Source organism: Ornithodoros turicata, chromosome 5 (genome assembly GCF_037126465.1).
Source record: "Ornithodoros turicata isolate Travis chromosome 5, ASM3712646v1, whole genome shotgun sequence".
In the NCBI taxonomy this organism is placed as follows: domain Eukaryota; kingdom Metazoa; phylum Arthropoda; class Arachnida; order Ixodida; family Argasidae; genus Ornithodoros; species Ornithodoros turicata.
Window position 1 is genome coordinate 72,829,431 of NC_088205.1, and position 16,787 is coordinate 72,846,217.

The 16,787-nt window shown below is 46.0% G+C and overlaps 1 protein-coding gene across 13 annotated transcripts; it reads right to left on the bottom strand.

The window, feature by feature from the left end:
- Positions 1–237: 237 nt before the first annotated feature.
- On the bottom strand, positions 238–14,856 carry LOC135394743 (leukocyte elastase inhibitor-like). 13 transcript variants are annotated; one of them, XM_064625654.1, is made up of 4 exons: positions 12,180–12,398; positions 5,568–5,711; positions 4,180–4,340; positions 238–1,689 (listed from the first exon to the last, which is right to left on the bottom strand). In XM_064625654.1, exon 4 carries the CDS (start codon positions 1,666–1,668, stop codon positions 562–564), a length of 1,107 nt encoding a protein of 368 aa, XP_064481724.1. In that variant the 5' UTR covers positions 1,669–1,689; positions 4,180–4,340; positions 5,568–5,711; positions 12,180–12,398; the 3' UTR covers positions 238–561. The 13 variants fall into 13 exon arrangements, with proteins under 13 accessions (XP_064481724.1, XP_064481723.1, XP_064481725.1 ...); XM_064625653.1 differs by having other exon boundaries at positions 4,180–4,365; XM_064625655.1 differs by lacking the exons at positions 4,180–4,340; positions 12,180–12,398 and adding an exon at positions 13,561–13,641.
- Between the last annotated feature and the right edge of the window lie 1,931 nt (positions 14,857–16,787).

Here is a 16,787-nt window from a genome sequence, read left to right on the forward strand (position 1 = left end):
TTATGACACTCTATGTTCCCATGATCCCTTGCGTGCCACAGGTGGCGCTTTATTTTTGAAGCGTAACGCTTGTCCCATCCTACAGTTGCCAATACGAGGTGTATTGTTCCATACAGTTGGCAAAACAACACAATACGGTGCGAGCTTTGTTGGCTTCAAAAAAAAAAAAAACGTTCCTTTTGTCTGCAGATCTGACAACGCATGACCCCGCGGAGATTGACAGAGACCAACAGAACGTGATTGAATCACAATGTTTATTTGCATTCTGCAGCTTTCCCTATAGCGATATCGCCATGATATCGAGAGCGGTGAAGAATATCTGTGCGGCTAATATTGCGACGAAGTATTCGTTGCTCGTGCCATTTCGGTATTTCCTCAGGTCTTGAGGGCATCACAACCCACATAGACTCAGAAATGACACGTTGTCGAGGCATACATTTTGGCGTCAAGAAATGGTTCCTCACACTTCAAGCGGTTAGCACCTACAAGCCAAACAGATATCGGACGCTTATGTCACCGGTCGGCGGAATGATCGATGATTTGCCGTCATATGGCTGTCATCTATACCGGGTGGCTAAGGGAACCGAGGAAGAGGACCACATCTCGGGCCATAATGAAAAACATGAAAGGATGGTCCACTTTAAAAACCTTCGGCACAGCAACCGCAGTCGACATGCTGTTACACATCACCATGGCCGTCGCCGCAGCTGCTTCAGTACCTTCTTCGTTGACATCAACGTACGCCTTGTGCACGGCGTGAGAGAACTTTACTTCCTTCCGCTCAGTAATCCCCGTCAGGTCTGCCGAATCATCGAACATGTCTTTGACACCCAAGTCCATGAGTACCTTCTTCAGCGCCATTGTCTGCTCTACCTTAAATTTGGGCAAAAACAATTCCACGTCTCGTTCCATTCTCATATCGTGTAACACGGACGCCAGATTTTCGACTGTCAGACGTTCTTGAACGAATTTCAAGCCATCGATCTCGTCCGGCAGCAGAATGATCATAGAAGCCATGTCCCCTCTGTAAGGTAGTTCTAAAGTGGTCACCTTCAGTTCCTTGTTAGATCCCATCCTAAAGTTTCCCTTCTGGAACATCATGTCCACTTTCTTTGTAGTGGAAGACGTTTCGTAAAAATCCATCGGTTTGGTCTGATATGGTGGGAAGATCTTCTTCCAGGCACCTTTAAAGTATATGGCGTTCACTATAACAAGCACGGTAAAGGAATCCAGAGTGCCTGGTGCCAAGAGGTCTTTGATCTTATCGTGGGTGACCCGTTCTACCCAGGCATTGATCTTCTCACGAACGGCGTCGTCACTAAAGTCCACAGTTTCTATAGTAGTAGAGTAATACTCCTCCAGCAAAGCGCAAAATGCACGCAGCGGGTTCAACCTTCGATTACTGTAGATGCGATTGGCGATGTGAAGTTCGCACGCACAACCCTGCAAGGATTTCTGAAGCTGCGAGAAAGCCTCGTGAATGTCTTCTCTTATGTGCAGAGCAGTGGCGATCTGCTTAGCGGTGTTGCCTCGTGTTCCCGGAAGGGTCATGGACAGTGCAGCTGCGATACTGAAGGGCGAAAAGAAAGTGTCGGAGCTCTGCACTTGTTTGTACACGTCGATGGCGAAATGGAGCATTGGCTGGACGAGGTCCACTTTCGTGCCCATATTGCGAGTGTCCAGGACTACCTGCGTAAACAGTTTCACGAGGTTTTCTTATCAGCATACAATGTTGGTTGAGCGAAAGAAAGTCTAAACTAGTACAACTACGGACTAAGTTTCGTGACGTCAGGACATTACCAAATTTATGCTACTGCAATATACATGTTTCACACTGTATTGTCCGACAACATTGTTTTTCCACGTGACGAGGAAGTATCATAAAATTAATTTCTAGTTCCGAGAAATATGATGTTGCGGGTCTGCGACACGTCAACCCGCGATGCGTCTGGCAACACTGTTCCTCGAACGCCGATTTCTCTCATCACAGCCGCAGGCTGTCTTCCAAAGTGGGATAGAGAGCGGAGACGCGACTGCTCGTGGAGAATCCGAAACTGTGAAGTTTTGCGGATACAACATTCATATTTTGTGCAGTCTTTGCAGACTTTGAACAATAATAATTTTCGTGTAATAGTTAGTAATTATACAGGGCGTTCTTTTTTATGCTTTACAATTTGTTTGTAATAAAACTATGAGGGCTACCTAGATGCGGATTCCACAGGTGGGTCATGCGGCAAGGCGGACGTCCTGGCAGAAAGCGTATGTAACTGCTGGAGATCTCATTATACCTTTAATCATTAATTAATTTATCAATTAGATGTTTTCGGGACAGATAGGAGAATTGGAGCCAGTCATTATTCAAATCCACCTTTTTTTTACAACATGCTGAAACGAGATATATATTGCCAAACTTTGGAATGCAAATGAGATGAAACCAGGCACTTCTCGAGCTGTATAATGGGTGTTCGCCATCGGAGGGCCACGTGTTCCTTAGCGACGGAGCTGATTGGAGTAGGCGATAATCTGATGGCCAGAAAGACCGCTTTTCATCCCAGATAATCCGAAGCGATGTCTCGCTTAATCTCGAGCTTAATCTCGAGAAGTTCGTAGTTCTGGTTTCGGCTCATTTGCATACCAAATTTTTGGCGATCTAGATATCACAGTACCTACTAGTTTCAGAATTTTTGTTTAAGGTGGTGAATTCAAGTAATGGTTGCCTCCTACTCTGTTGTCTCGCATTTTCCCGACAACAATTAATTAACGAGTTAAAAGCTTTATATAATTATTCGTACAGTAGTTGCACACATGTGTTGTCGCATGTGTTTCTGTTCTGTATGTATATTTTATTCATGCGTTATTAAAACGCTTTCAAGAAATGGAGCAGCGGACCCCTCATGGGTGTCACTCAGCTCCAATGTTTGTAAATAAACAGGTATTCTCTCTCTCTCTCCTTCTTGGCTACGTTGACATATATATAACGCTGCTCAACTTTGAACCGAGATCAAGGGCTGCTAAAACTTGAAGTTAACGTATTCATAGGGGTTGAAGTCGCACACACGGCAACAGTCAACCCCATTGCTACGTCATCGTTGCTATAGGGAGCTATAGGGAGCACGTGCGCCACGCGCTCTAAGACTCCTGGGAAGGTTGGATCCGGTGCGCGCGCCATATTGTTGCATTGCCTCCGTTGTGTGGGTGCGGTGGAATTGCGTGGTCGGGAATAGCTATGGCGTTCTGTGCAATATTTGGATGTTCCACCCGGTCCCACACAAAACAGCGGAAACTTGAGCGTACCGTGAAGGACCTACGGTTTTTCAAAATACCGACGGTAAGACATAGGGAGTGTGAGAAGACGCGGGAGCTTTCAACTAAGCGAAGAGCGTTGTGGGTCTCCAGGATACGGAGAAAAGACCTGGATCGTGAAAATCTCGTCAAATACAAAGTGTGCTCTCGACATTTTATCAGGTGAGCGAATATTCTTTTGTGGGAAGTAATAGAACGTAACGCAGCACTACGTAACGCGCGTTTCTTTTTTGTGCAGTGGCTCTCCTGCACAATTGTTTGATGATTGCAATCCCGATTGGGCCCTAAGTCTGCACCTCGGATACGGCTCGTCGCCATCCGAAAAACATGGAGCGCGTTATAGTCGTGTATGCACCCAAAAGAAGGCTAGTCAGAGTATGTTCATGCTTGTCCCAGGCTAACGCCGTCTGTTAGAAGATCGCATTCCACGCCAAACTGGGCCCGATAGAAACCGCTTCAAGGTTGCAGGTGTGTTTATTATTCCAATGCTTCTTTTAAGGTGCCAGCGTATGTGACGTACTGCTACATCCATCTGGGCAGCTGCCACAGGAACAACCAGGTACTTCGAATTGATCTGTTGGGACTGGAGTTCCACAGTGGTGTGACATGCCAGATTGTTCCATGGAGAAACTTTGCTTCTCCAACTTTTTTAACATCAGCTGTTTGCCATTCAGGGGGCCAGGAAACAATTCAACATGCTGATAATGCTGAATCACTAGGTAAGATACTTTTTACAATATCAAAATTTGCAAGTAATTCATGCTGTCGGCATCACGTCACCAACTTTCTCAGCTAAAAAAGGCAGCAGTGACGCACACATGGGACGTGACATGCAAATTGAACCAAGGACACCAACGTCTGATTCACTCGATGTACCTCCAGTTGTTGAAGACGTTCTCGCAGGTGTGGGTGTGCTCATAAGTCTGGGATGGACACGCCCTGGTCGTCATGTTCATAAGTGTGGAACGAAACCCGGATGACAGAACACTTGTGCTGTCTGTCCATCGTCCAGCTGTCTTTCCCGCCTTCGTTAACGCCTGAACACAGGTGTTAGAGAAGCGACTGGATAACATTTGATGAAAAATTAACTCCACTATATTTTAGTTATGCATCGCAGGAATATCTTTTGGTTCACATATACCATGTTTTGCAGGATATGGAATTTGCACATAAGCCTGCTCCTTTTTTCTTTTTCTTTCTTAGGCACTGTTACTCATGATGACCTGCAGGCTGAGATCCGCAGGTTAAATGCAGAATTGTACAAGTGCAGGAGCGCCCCTTCAAAACACAAATTTTCGTTCACCAGTCTGGAATGGGATGATGCGAGAGTTCTCCTCTACACCGGGCTGCCTAGTTTTAAAACCTTGGCAGCTGTCTTTCAGATTGTCGAGGCACATGTGGCACACAAAGAACTAATTAAATGTGCTGTCAAAATTTGAGGAGTTGGTGATGCCTCATGCGGTTGAGGCTTAACCTTCCTCTCCAGGACCTTGGATATCGGTTTGGAGTATCCCTGTCTACTGCATCACGAATTGTGGAAAAATGGTTAAATGTCCTGTGTGACAGGCTAAGCCCTCTAATCAGGTGGCCAAGAAAGGAACAGAACATGAAAACCATGCCAATGGCAAAACGACGATAAAACCGGAGACAGGGAACAAAAAAGACTACACGACACGTTGAAGCTGCATGAAATTATATGAAGTACACGTAAGCACTTACTATCATGGGAACAGTGCCACCCTTTGTCCCCTCCCTTACGGTGGATCTTATTCTGTGTTTCCTTTTCCAGCATCCACCTCGAGTTTCCGAGGGCATGCAAGACCTACCTCAGAACCTATGACCTAACACCCTAGAAAAAGGAACAAATAAATATGTTCACACGATGTTTCACATCGTGCCCGTGTTATATTTGCCTAGAATACACAACCCTCCGCCGAGAGTCAGATGGCGAAAGAGGGAAATTGGGTGACTGGGGAGAAGGGAAGCGCACAGGGTTGTCTCTCTTAATCTTTGAAGGCGCCTATTTCTAGCGGAATCTGAAGGGAAATGCTATGTGATACATGATAGTAAGTGCTTACGTATACTTCATATATTTCCAGCTTCAACTTCAGGTAACTGCCATTCGTTAAAACTGATAATCGTGAGTGGGGTAGTTCTGCAACTTGTCTCTGAAGGTTAACATAGTTGTTCTAACCACCATGTGGGCCACTTCTTAGAATGTCCGTTTTTCACCCGAGAACTGAAAGAAAATGTACGAGACTTGCCGCGGTCCCCAGTCACTTCTGAAAGTCGTCTGCTCACGCAGGTGCAGCGCGCGCAAAAGCAGACGACTTCTGTATCCCATCACGGGCTTTCCCGCAGGGCGACGTAGCAGTTCGGGTTGTTGCCAACACAGACCACGGCATGCTCTGCAATCAATTTAATTCGGTTATTTAGTAACCGTGACGTGTTTTGTTGGGTATATTTGCGGTATTCCATTTTCAACAAAGGGCAATCGAATGATACACTCCATGAGAGGGGCAAAGGGTACAAGACCGTCCCTTTGAGGTGCTTTAAGTTCCCATGAGCCTTTGCGTCTCACAGTGGCGCTTGCTTTAGTGAAAGGATGTACTGTTCGGCATTCAGAAAAAGACGAGACAACACAATGCGGTGCGAGCTTTGTTGTCTTCTGAAAAAGAAAAAAAATAGAAAAAACCCTTCCATTTTGTCTGCAGATTTGACAACGCCTGACCCCGCGGAGATTAATAGAAACCAACGAAACGTGATTGAATCAGCATGTTTATTTGCACTCTGCAACTTTCTCTACAGCAGTATCGCCATGAGCGCGGTTAATATTGCGACAAAATATTGGTTGCTCGTGCCATTTCGGTACATCCTCAACTCAAAGGGCATCACAACACACACAGACTCAGAAATGACACGCTGTCGAGGAACTCATTTTGGCGTCTAGAAATGGTTTCTCACACTTCAAATGGTCGACATCTTCAAGCTAAACAGACATCGGACGCTTATGTCACCGGCCGGCGGAATCATCGAGGAATCATGACTGTCATCTATACCGGGTGGGTCAAGGAACCAAAGAAGAGGACCACATCTCGAGCCAGAATGAAAAACATAAAAGGATGGTCCACTTTGAAAACCTTCGGTTTAGGAACCTCAGCTCCCAAGCAGCAACCCAAATTCATAACAAAAGCTGTTGCCGCAGCCGCCTCAGTGCCTTCTTCGTTGACATCAACGTACGCCTTGTGCACGGCGTCAGAGAACTTTACTCCCTTCCGCTCAGTAATCCCCGTGAGATCTGCCGAATCGCTGAACATGTCTTTGACACCCAAATCCATGAGTACCTTCTTCAGCCCCATTGTCTGCTCTATTTTAAATTTGGGCAAAAACAATTCCACCTCTCGTTCCATTCTCATATCGTGTAACGCGGACGCTAGATTTTCGACTGTCAGACGGTCTTGGGCGAATTTCAAGCCCTCGATCTCATCCGGCAGCAGAATGACCATAGAAGCCTCGTCTCCGGTGTAAGGTAGTTCTAAAGTGGTCACCTTCAGTTCCTCGTTATATCCCATCCTAAAATTTTTTTTCTGGAACATCATGTCCACTTTCTTTGTAGTGGAAGACGTTTCGTAAAAATCCATCGGTTCGGTCTGATATGGTGGGAACGTCTTCTCCCAGGCACCTTTAAAGTATACGGCGTTCACTATGACAAGCATGGTAGAGGAATCCACAGTGTCTGGTGCCAAGAGGTCTTTGATCTTGTCGTTAGTGACCTGTTCGACCCAAGCATTGATCTTCTGACGTGCGTCGTCCTCACCAAAGTCCACAGTTCCTAGAGTAGTAGAGTAATATTCCTCCAACAAAGCGCAAAATGCACGCACCGGGTTCAACTTTCGATCACTGTAGATGCGATTGGCGATGTTAAGTTCGCACGCACATCCCTGCAAGGATTTCTGAAGTTGGGAGAAAGCCTCGTGAATGTCTTCTTTTATGTGCAGAGCAGTGGCGATCTCCTTGGCTGTGTTGCCTCGTGTTCCCGGTAGGGTCATGGACAGTGCAGCTGCGATACTGAAGGGCGAAAAGAAAGTGTCGGATCTCTGCACTTGTTTGTAGACGTCGATGGCGAAATGGAGTAGTGGCTGGACGAGGTCTACCTTCGTGCCCATGTCGTGTATTGCGGGTGTACAAGACGACCTGCGGAAACAACTAAATCAAGTAAATAAAAGTTTTTAGTAGTGGTACCTTAGCCTCGACATTGCATTCAAATTGTGTCCAGAAATATCGATCGATCAAAGACAACAATTCCCACGCTTTATTCTCTTCACTGAGTTTAAAATTTTCTATGGTCACCTTTTAGTGTCTTCGACGCGTATCGCGCATCACGGTTTTTATGCTTGCATTTGAGAAGAGATGAAATGGCAGATCTATTGCTTCAAAATGAAATGCGTAATGCTTATTGTTCGCACATTAGGCCTGCATTCCTGAAGGCACATGTCAGAATGTTCTAATGAACTACCGCACCCAGCTCTTGTTAAACTGGTCGAACTGTTATGGAGTACTGGTTTACTTCATACTTTAAACAAAGCAAACTTCGCTGTGGAGGTTTTTTTTTTCTTCTTTTCTCTCTTGTACTCTAACGTTGTCTGTTCTTTCATTCTTCATACTTAATAATACCACATGCGAGCCCTCCAGAAATGACCTTGGAGCAGTGGCGCAACCAGAACAACATTTTGGGAGGGGTTCTATGGAATTTTACACTGGGAGGAGGATTTCAATTCCGTTTTCTCTTTCCCAAGTGCGTTATGAAAGGTACGGGTTCGAGTGAGGTGGGAGTAGAAGCCCCGAAACCAATCACCACCTCCTGGCACCACTGCATAGAAGATTCTATTCGGATTGCTTTGTAAAAGAACAATATGTCATGTACGCGTATGACACTCTTCAAAAACACACATAATTTCCTACAAACTTTCGTCGAAGCTTATGATGCAATAGTTCGACTTTCCATGAGAAAGAAAAGACAAAACACTGTGCCGTGATATTTCGTTGTCTTGCGAAAAATAATAATAATAAACGTCAGCTTTTGTCTGCAGATTTGTCACAGCGGAGATTAATAGAAACCAATCGAACGTGATTGAATCAGCATATTTATTTGCATTCTACAGCTTTCCCTAGAAATATCACTACGAGCGCGGTGAAGAATCTATGCGCGCCTAATATTGTGACGGACTATTCGTTGCTCGTGCCGTTTCGGTAGTTCCTTAAGTCTTGAGGGCATCACGACACACAGACTCAGAAATGACACGTTGTCGAGGCATTCATTTTGGCGTCTAGAAACGGTTTCTCACACTGGAAATGGATGAGATTACAAGGAAAACAAATATCGGACGCTTATATATGCTTTAGATATATACATGCTTTATTTAACTTATGTTGCCGGTGGGCGGAATGATGGACGATTTGCCGTCATATGACTGTCATCTAGACCGGGTGGGCCAAGGAACCAAAGAACAGTACCACATCTCGAGCCATAATGAAAAACATGAAAGGATGGTCCACTTTAAAGACCTTCGGTACAGAAATCGCAGTCGACATGCAGTAAAACATCACCATGGCCGTCGCCGCAGCTGCTTCAGTACCTTCTTCGTTGACATCAACATATGCCCTGTGCACAGCTTCAGAAAACTTTACCTCTTTCCGCTCAGTAATCCCCGTCAGGTCTGCCGAATAATTGAACAGATCTTTGACACCCAAGTCCATGAGTACCTTCTTCAGCTGCATTGTCTGCTCTACTTTAAATTTGGGCAAGAACAATTCCACGTCTCGTTCCATTCTCATGCCGTGTAACGCGGACGTCACATTTTCGACTGTCAGACGTTCTTGGACGAATTTCAAGCCATCGATCTCATCCGGCAGCAGAATGACCATAGAAGCCTTGTCTCCGGTGTAAGGTAGTTCTAAGGTGGTCACCTTCAGTTCCTCGTTATATCCCATCCTAAAGTTTCCCTTCTGGAACATCATGTCCACTTTCTTTGTAGTGGAAGACGTTTCGTAAAAATCCATCGGGATGGTCGCATGTTCTTCAAACCTCGTCTGCCAGGTACCTTTAAAGTATATGGCGTTCACTATAACAAGCATGGTAAAGGAATCCACAGTGCCTGGTGCCAAGAGGTCTTTGATCTTATCGTTAGTGACCTGTTCGACCCAGGCGTTGATCTTCTGGCGCGCGGCATCGTCACCAAAGTCCACAGTTTCTATAGTAGTAGAGTAATACTCCTCCAGCAAAGCGCAAAATGCACGCAGCGGGTTCAACTTTCGATCACCGTAGATGCGATTGGCGATGTTAAGTTCGCACGCACAACCCTGCAAGGATTTCTGAAGTTGGGAGAAAGCCTCGTGAATGTCTTCTTTTATGTGCAGAGCAGTGGCGATCTCCTTGGATGTGTTGCCTCGTGTTCCCGCCAGGGTCATGGACAGTGCAGCTGCAATACTGAAGGGCGAAAAGAAAGTGTCGGAGCTCTGCACTTGTTTGTAGACGTCGATGGCGAAATGGAGCATTGGCTGGACGAGGTCAACATTCCTGTCCATGTTGTGTTTTCCGAGGGTCCAATATGTCCTGCGGGAACAGTTTTACGACGCTTTCAAGAACCAACAGTGTTGATCGAGCGAAACAACGTACGGACTAAAGAATAATTTATTCCATAATGTAAATCAATGTCGCTCAAAGTAGTACCCCAGACAGTCGCCGTCAGTGAGCATTGCTCGAAATTTAATGAATTTTCGAATGCGCCCGCAAATCGTTAGGGAGTTTCAGTGCATCGTACGCTATCGCCGTTGCGTACGTAATGGATAGCGTGATGGTTCTGCGCACTGCAGAAGCTCTCTTTATGTGTTACGCGTGCGCTGAACCATCAACGCTACCTCTTACGTAGGCAACGGTGATAGCGTACGATGCCCTAAAACTCTCTATTCAGAATCGCCTAGAGCAGGGGACGTCACGGGGAGCTCAAACGTCTGTCTATATTTGCAACAGCGCGCTGGTCCGCCCTGCAGCCCACATTGGAAGACTGCCAGTAGTAGTGTTGAGGGGACGGAAGTCGACCTTCGAGGAGCAATATTGCCAGACGCCTGAGCAGATTGGGCACTCCGTGACGTCATACTTCTCAAAACTATAAATCCAGTCAGTCAACTAAATACGCCGTTGGAGATAAGAGGAAGCAATAGGGCGCCAGGAGAAACCCTACAGTGCCACCATGCGCACTCAGTAGGACAGCGCGCTTTCTGCCGCAGCTGCCGTGTCACGTGGCCAGTCTTAACAGCCAATGAGGAAACAGAATGAGTATGATGGACTACATCACCTGGCGCAACGAGGGAGCGTGTCCAGCCATCCTATCCGCGGCGCAGTAATATTTTGAGAGCTGACGGACTAGACTTCATTTCCTTCTTAAGTTGAATACGACTATAGAAGCAAAAATACTCCAAAAGCCGGGAGACGACCGGTTGTATGATCTCTCATCCAGTTTGGCACTGATGATGCCCGTCGCATGACGGACGAAACGTCTGAGTAAAACTTTTTATTTTGTTATCTTAAGTCTGAGTTCTCTACTTTTTTGTCCAGTTACGACTATAGAAACAGATATATTATGATACTTTCGCGTGACGGTGAGGAACAACATTGTCGGAGAATACAGTGTGAGATACGCATATATAATGATAACGCAATAAAACAAATTCGGCAGGAGTCTGACGACACGCGATTTAGTCCTTAATCTTCATCCATACTGCAGAGGCTAAATAAAAAAATTCTTTTTCCTTTCATTCATTTCATTTCCTTTGTGGGAGTAGCAGAATTCGTCAGGTGACGAATTCAATATCTTCCGTTTTCTTCTCTTTTCCTTCTATAACCAAACTCAAGACGCCGAACGCCGAAGCAATGATCCGAAATTCCGAGGCCTGTCACCGGCACCCGCTGACTTTAGTCAACCACCGTTCTTCGTTTTGTAAGTTCAGTTTCCTGGTTTGGGATGCGTTTGTCGCGTACTGCATTATGGGATTTGTGCCTGCTTGTGAGAACAGACGTGAAATTACAGCCAGGTCAGCTGGTCGAATTGTTCTTGGTTTACCGCATATTTCTGCTGCTGCAACTATATACGTTAGACTTCGCTATTGTTGCTTCTTCTTTCTTGTTTTTTTTGTGCGCGAACGTGGCGTTTTTTTATTTATGCTTAATACTGTCGCGAGTCGTCTACGCAGGCAGGGATTTTCCCAGCACCCCCCAACGCCCCACCAAAATCTTGCAACTCCCCCCCCCCCAGAAAAGCAGCAACTACGGGACCCCTCCCCCCCTCCCCCCGATGCCAAAATCCTGAGAATATGCCCGTGCGTACGTTTGCATGTAAATGAGCAACACTATCACGTACTATAATGGTAGTACTGTCATACATGTCCTCATTATTATTGAATATAAGCTTTCTTCCAAGCTTCTGGGATTGTTTGGGCAATATTTAAATTTTCCCGCGTCGTAGTGCACGTGACCAACCGTCGTTATCCGGAGGATAGCAACAGAAAAACGAAAGAGAAATCTGAAGGACTACCTGTGTCGATTTCGCGGCCGTTCGATTATTCGTTTTAAGGGCAATACAAAGACGCGGTCATTATTCGCCATCATTTAATTTGTAGCGGCATGAATATTTAAGTGTTAATCGCGCACACGCCAAAATAGCGTGAAACACACGTACAACGTCAGACGGAAATCGCCATACAAACACTACTGCCACGCCCAACCCCTAGCCGTGTTGCGCGTCTGTCGCAGGAAACAGTCAGAATGTCTTAACCGACCAATGCCCTTCATATAGGCATACAGCGACAGCATAACTTACTCAGACAGTCCGTAGGGGGTGTGGAAGGTGTGGACGGGTATCGTTGGGCAGGCGAGCGGTCAGCAAAATATAGGGCAGGAACACCCACTAGACCTACACTTTCATGCAGCGACGACGAGATACGCCATGACAGTTAAGGTCAATTCCCAGCAGTTTTCAGCCCCGATACCTTTACTCGCGAAAAGCATGCCGTACGGCACGTATGTTTGGAAGTAACAACATAAATGTCCCTGGAAACGATGCAGGGTGCATGCTGCGTTGTTGTTTTGTTTTGTTTTTCTCTCTTCTGTTGTCTTATAGGTTCATGAGATGCAAACTAGCAAATAAATATGCCCGCGAACTGCATAAATACAATATAAGCAAATGCGTGAAAACTTTTTGTGTCAGAAAGAACCTTCCGCTGAGAGACGCCATCTTTTCTTGTCAGATTCTTGAAGAGGATTTTCCACGCCTTTCACGCGCCGTCCACTTCGCGAAAAATAATCATCGGTAGAGACTTTGAAGGACAGCAATTACTGTATTTCATCATGATACATGCTCAATGACTGTATGGTCCGTAACAGTGGTGCCTTGAAAGCATTTCCTCGTGGCACATTCAGATGGAGGCATACAATACGTACAATATCTGTCAACAATACAATATACAATACAATGTGTACTATATACAATACACAACAATACATACAAAATGTGTCAACAATATGTGTAGAAACCAAGCCGTTGTCATCATAGTGGGTTCCGAACACGCAAAATGACTGCAGAAGGTACTTCCGAATCGACGGTGGTAATTTTGGAGAAGACATTTTTTTCTTATCTTTTTCTTTTTTTTAAGAAGTCATCACTCCCGGAAAATGTCGGAGGAAAGTTTGCACCAGCGGTGTTCGTGACGCATTGCTAAGTGAGCTTCTGTCCTATCATTGCTGCGTAGTCACTTCGAGACAAGCATATATGTACGGGCGCGGAACTATACCTGATTTATGACAAACGCGATGGACTAAAGGTTTCGTAGAGTCTTCAAAGGTTATGTTATGAGTCTCTGTGTTGGAAATTTATGACGATGAATACGGGTAGAGTGGAAAGATGAGATTATTACAAACACTCTGTTAAAATTATTAAGGTGATTAGTGTACAAAACACCGTACAAACAGAAGGACAAGGAGATGGTGTTTCGTAATTACTTACTTACTGCAATTATGGCTGCCACATTGACCGGACAAATTATAGTGATAATAGAGTTATTTTTGTTATAGAATACACGACCCTGAGTTCATTCTTGCCGCTACTAATGCGACGTCGCATGAATCATTCCACTAGTACTGTTGTTCAGAATGTCTTAACCGACCAATGCCCTTCACAGACATACAGCGACAGCATAACTTACTCAGACAGTCCGTAGGGGGTGTGGAAGGTGTGCACGGGGTATCGTTGGGCGAAAATCACACATATTCAAGATAGGGCAAGCGAGCGGTCCGCAAAATATAGGGCAGGAACACCCGCTAGACCTACACTTTCATGCAGCGACGACGAGAGACGCCATGACAGTTAAGGTCAATTCCCAGCAGTTTTCAGCCCCGATACCTTTACTCGCGATAGTCATGCCGTATAGCACGTATGTTTGGAAGTAACAACATAAATGTCCCTGGAAACCATGCAGGGTGCATGCTGCGTGATAATAGAGTTATTTTTGTTATAGAATACACGACCCTGAGTTCATTCTTGCCGCTGCTAATGCGACGTCGCATGAATCATTCCACTAGTACTGTTGTTTCAGACAAACCCGGCACACAGTAGTCTTCTCATTTGTTGTTTATTTCAGCGATGGAGGCTCGTGTGTGCCTGTCGTCCCCAAATGAAGTCTCCCCTCGGCTAAATCTCGTTATACGCGCTACTTTTCCAGAATTATACCGTAATAGCAGACGTCGGATATCGAAATGAAGAAAAAATGCCACGTTGACACGATTAACTAAATATGATCAATGCATGAGCAGACAGCAAAACAGTCACGCGTACGCCACCCTCAATATCACTTTTTCTGTCAGTTCCTCCCCCAAGGATTTCTTCAAGATTAGCGAAGTCACTGGCTTGAGTGTGCATGTTACACACGTCGTCGTTTCAACGAAACATGCGCCGCGATCTGCTAGTCTTCCAGGACGCCCTGAAAAGTACGCCCTGTCTTCACCTCCAGAAGCCCGTTTGAGTTTTTTTTTTTTTTTTTGTTTGTTGTTGTTTTTTTCACATGCAGTGACGTAGCCAGAAAAAATATTTCGGGGCGGGTTATATGGATATTTTACGCGGAGCAGGGGAATTTCAACTCGCTTCCCTTTATCAAATGCACTACCAAATGTACGATTGCGGAGGGCGGGGGGTTATCCCACCGAAACTCCTCCCCCCCCTGGGTACGCCGTTGTTTACGTGATATCCCAATCACTTACATCTTGCAGCGCTTTCAGATTGCAGCCTCTTGTATTGATTTCTTGTGTCGCGGAAGCTTTCGTTCCAAAGGCTTTTTTCTTCCTTCTTCTTTCGTCTACCATGCATACCTTAGTATTTATCTCGATCTGAGACGTCGCTAAATGGCTTCTAAATGCATCCCTCCCAAAATCTGCTACTCTTTCTTTGCAGACACTTCCGCGCGAAGTCGACTCGGGATACCACTCACCTTTCATGCCTCCTCGGTTACTGCTACAGCTTGCTTCGATGCCCCGCTCATCACTACAGGCGCAGTGTTATTCTGGATGTTTATATGCGCACGCTGGCTCTTACATTTTCTGGTTATATTACGATTGGTCTGGCTGTCCGCAAGTTTTATGCATGTTTATATGTTACTGTATTTCCTGTGTGCACTCTTTGATTGTCACGTGTGCTCATTGAGCGTTCAGCACGTTTCGTCTGCAAGTTGCTCTCGGATGCTGGTAAGTGTAACGTACGTAAGGCTATACTTGCTTCATCATGCTTTCAATTACAATTTTACCTATCGCTAGATGGCTCTGTCTGGCTGGTACTTTTTATCTGTATCTTTGACCGTGTTTCATCCCAAGCAGCACAATGTACTGGAAGTCGAGTGCATTAGGGGTGGACGGTATGTGTCTTATCAATGTTCTCTACCCAAGCAGCACAATGTACTGAAAGTCGAGTGCAACAGGGGTGGGCGGTATGTGTATTATCAATGTTCTTTAGTTTCAGGAGTCTGTTCAAGGCCTTCCGCCTACCCGTCCACCCCTGTTGCACTCGACTTTCAGTACATTTTGCTGCTTGGGATGTGTGTGTTGGCTGGTTTTCATGTGTGCTAATCGAGCGTTCAGCAGATTTCATTTGCAGGTTGCTCTCGGATGTTGGTAAGTGTAGGGTACTTGCTTCTTCTGGCTTTCAGTTACCTGTTTGCCTATCGCTAGATTGCTCTGGCTGGCTGGCACACTCTATCTATATCTTCTACCGTGCTTCATATGCGTGTTGATTGATTATCATGTGTGCTAATCGAGCGTTCAGCAGATTTCATTGGCAAGTTGCTCTCTTGTGTTGGTAAGTGTAGGGTACTTGTTTCATCCGCTTTCAGTTATCTGTTTGCCTATCGCTAGATTGCTCTGGTAGGCTGGCATCATGTTCTACGTGCTTCACATGCACATTGGTTGATTACCGGGAGGCTGTGGACATTACCGTGGCCTAGTGGTTAGGATGATGTCATTCAACACCGAGACTGGGGTGAATCCGGGCGCCGGCTGTGCTGTCTGTGTGTTTTACTCAGATGCTTCAATAGAAATAATGTCGGCATAGTTCCCTGTGAAGTCGGCCCAGGACGCACGATCCAACCTGCGATAGCTAGCCGTGAAGTTGTCCGCCTGAGCGTGGCCGTCTACGCAAGCAGTTCCATCACCACCATGACCATGAGTGCGAATCCAAGGTTGAACTCCTTTGGTTCGGAATGTGCAGCACTTGCGGTACCACGCGCTCGCTGACCTGGTGCGCGTTCCTGGAAGCGCGTTAGCACCGTAGCATCGTAGTGCCGCTCATTGCAAAAGCACGGACTGCGCAATGATGCTCCGGTGCTCCCCTGGAAAGGCAGGTAGTCTTTGTTGGTCGCAGCATCAGCGGTACTTTAGATAACGGAAGGAAGTTTCGCGGGGTTCGCTCCATGTAGTACACCGACAACTAACGGCGTGTAATTGTCGAGGCTCTATAGATGTCGTACAACCAGTAATTTACATTCTCAGGGTGTCATTAAAGTATCATCATAAAGTCAAGTCATTATCATACAGCGGAACTCACACTGTGGCCGTTGGCAGGATTCTCGCGCCTGGTGGCGAGATATGAAACCGGTCGGACAACCATTATTCGTTTGTAGGGGAGGGCGTAGATATGCGCGGGTGCGAAACATGAAACTGCACCTTGCGTACATGCACCCTCGCCATGCACCCTGCCAAAGGTCACAGCTCACGGTGACTTCCGCTGCAAATCAACCTCGCTCAATGACTCAGTACCCAAAAATATGAATGCTTAGCAATAGCATGAGTGTCTCCGTTCCTGAAGCAACGTTGGAAGTCTGCCAGCAGGTGCGAATGAGATGGAAATCGACTTTCAGGGAGCAATGTTGCCAGACGCATTGCAGACTCT